Source organism: Penaeus monodon, chromosome 25 (genome assembly GCF_015228065.2).
Source record: "Penaeus monodon isolate SGIC_2016 chromosome 25, NSTDA_Pmon_1, whole genome shotgun sequence".
Taxonomy (NCBI): Eukaryota; Metazoa; Arthropoda; class Malacostraca; order Decapoda; family Penaeidae; genus Penaeus; species Penaeus monodon.
Window position 1 is genome coordinate 10,803,746 of NC_051410.1, and position 2,336 is coordinate 10,806,081.

General features: G+C 32.4%; 1 protein-coding gene across 1 annotated transcript in view; it reads right to left on the minus strand.

The window, feature by feature from the left end:
• The window catches only part of LOC119589044 (uncharacterized protein CG1161-like), a gene marked incomplete at its 5' end in the record, with an annotated part of 5,302 nt that extends 3,310 nt beyond the window's left edge, over positions 1-1,992 (minus strand). Inside the window, 3 exon segments of the mRNA XM_037937621.1 lie at positions 298-412; positions 712-821; positions 1,924-1,992. Coding sequence (XP_037793549.1) covers positions 298-412; positions 712-821; positions 1,924-1,986 — 288 coding nt within the window.
• Positions 1,993-2,336: the final 344 nt, after the last annotated feature.

Below are 2,336 nucleotides of genomic sequence, written 5' to 3' on the forward strand. Positions count from 1 at the left end.
AGTGGCGATAAAGAAGAGGGTAAAAAATTATGAAAAGAAAAGCAATGAGCAGCTGCATGATTCTCCCAAAAGCATACTTAGATGGGTACTGACATGCTACCCAGCCTCTAATGAGGGTAGGTCCCAATATTTTCAGCAACCACTGTAAATACTAATGAAAATTAATTGAATGAAACATGGATAGGTATACTGACATATAAACATCAAATTTACAAGTAAATAAATAAAAACTACAATATTCCATGAAAATATATTCCATTACACTGTCAAATTCTCTATCAACAAAAGTGAAATTACCTTGATTGTATTACTGTTACGACTCTCATACTTGCACTCACAACGTGGACAAAATTCTTGTTCACGGCCTTTGATATCGTCTGCTACTCTTGGTAGTACAACATTGTCACAGTCACTGAAAGAGTCAGTTTAATATTTGCTAACATAAAGTATATCTGGACCTTCATTCCACACTACTGATAATCTTTTAATTGAACAATCATGTATATAATGGTTATACTTATGTACAAATGCAAACGCAATATGAAGACAACATCCATTTACAATATTAATAATCTATAAATTACTTTTAAATATATTGCTACTACAGACCATAATCACAATGCAAATAAAAAAAAAGGCAAGAACAATGAGATACTGAAAAAATGAAAGTGGATTTATATTCAGTAACAACCAACTCTTAATACTGCTTACCATTTGCTTGGGGCAACAGGTTCCTTGTAGACCATGCGGTTACTCTTGGTACCATTTATGACAGAAGGATCAGGGCATATACAGATACATCTCTTATCCTCATACTGTGCCTGAAATTTATGTAATAAATAAGAAATTGGTAAAATTCAGTTTCAATTCAAATATTGATAAACATATATTTTAGACTGTTAGGTAATGCCTCTGCAGAACTAGGGTACTTTTAGCAAAAATGACTTGACACTGAAAAATGCAAAAATAAATATTATATTAAACTATTAATATGTAATCTATATGTGTGCTTTTACACTTCAAAAATCAGTAAGAAAATAGAATAATTTCTCTTCTGTCAATATATTTGAAAATGTTTATAGTATCATGCATGGAATTCTTTCCCTCCCCTGAAGTTTCAGTATGAAACCAGTGGGAGAATACAGAATATATCTGCATCTCAAAATTCATTGTATTTAGTATTGATGGATTCTTTCAGATGTCTTGTATGCATTTATAGTAGCCACTGTAATACTTGGCAACAATATTGACAATATAAGACTGATGGCAGAATGTATGCCAAAGCAATAGTGGAGTGTATGCCAAAGCAATAGTGGAGTGTATGCCAAAGCAATAGTGGAGTTAAACTTTGCACTATCCATAAGGTATTGCTACTGCACTAACCATACCAAGAGTGCAAAAACTGCACCATATCTGACTGCAACACAAGAGTCTGGACAGGTCTGTATTTTATCAATACACAAGACAAAGTACGTTTTGAAAGTTTTCTTAATTCTTCCTATGATTTTAATTCATCATTTTACACATTTGACCAGGCATTGTGAAGCTCCTCCAATTGGGGATTCTTTTTCTGGAACTTACTTTATGAGAAAAGAAGAAAAATACTGGTAACTAAAAGTTGAAATTAAAGACAAAAAAATTGACAGGCAGGATTCTTGATCACTTATATATAAAGTATTATCTCACCCCATCACCTTCCTTTATCTTTAAATGGCTTTGTCTTTATAATAATAACTAAGGATCGCATAGAGAATACAAATAAAATATTTTAATTTACATAACAGGAAGACCAAAATCCTTGGGAAAGGAAGCTATTCAATCACGTGATACGCCTTTAGTGTAAGTAAAATATCCCAAATAGAAACTATCTCTGCTGCCTAACGACAGGAAAATGGTGACAACTGAAAGAAAGACAATTCATACCTCAGTAAAAACAGCACAGAAAGAGAGAAAAGTGAGGACAAATATGCAAGTCGCCGTCCCCATCTTGATAGGTTGAGGTAAACAATGTAGCATTCGTTGACCCATTAAAAAAAAAGAACCAATCATTCAATTTAGAGAGTAATGTCACTGGTTATCTATCTAGTAATGGGTTCAATATCAGCTTAATTTAACAAGGTGTAATTTTTCGATGTCATTTTAAAATACAAACACGAATGGCATTCACAAATCATAAGAAAAGGAAAAAAAGTCCTTGATTTACAGAAAAGATCGATCAGCCAATTCGTGTATACTTCGATTTTTTTTTTTTATCTCGGCCAATATCAAAAAGACATAATAAATCAGCCAACAGGAATATAATTTAACGTTTATTTTGACAATCAGCTGACCTAGCA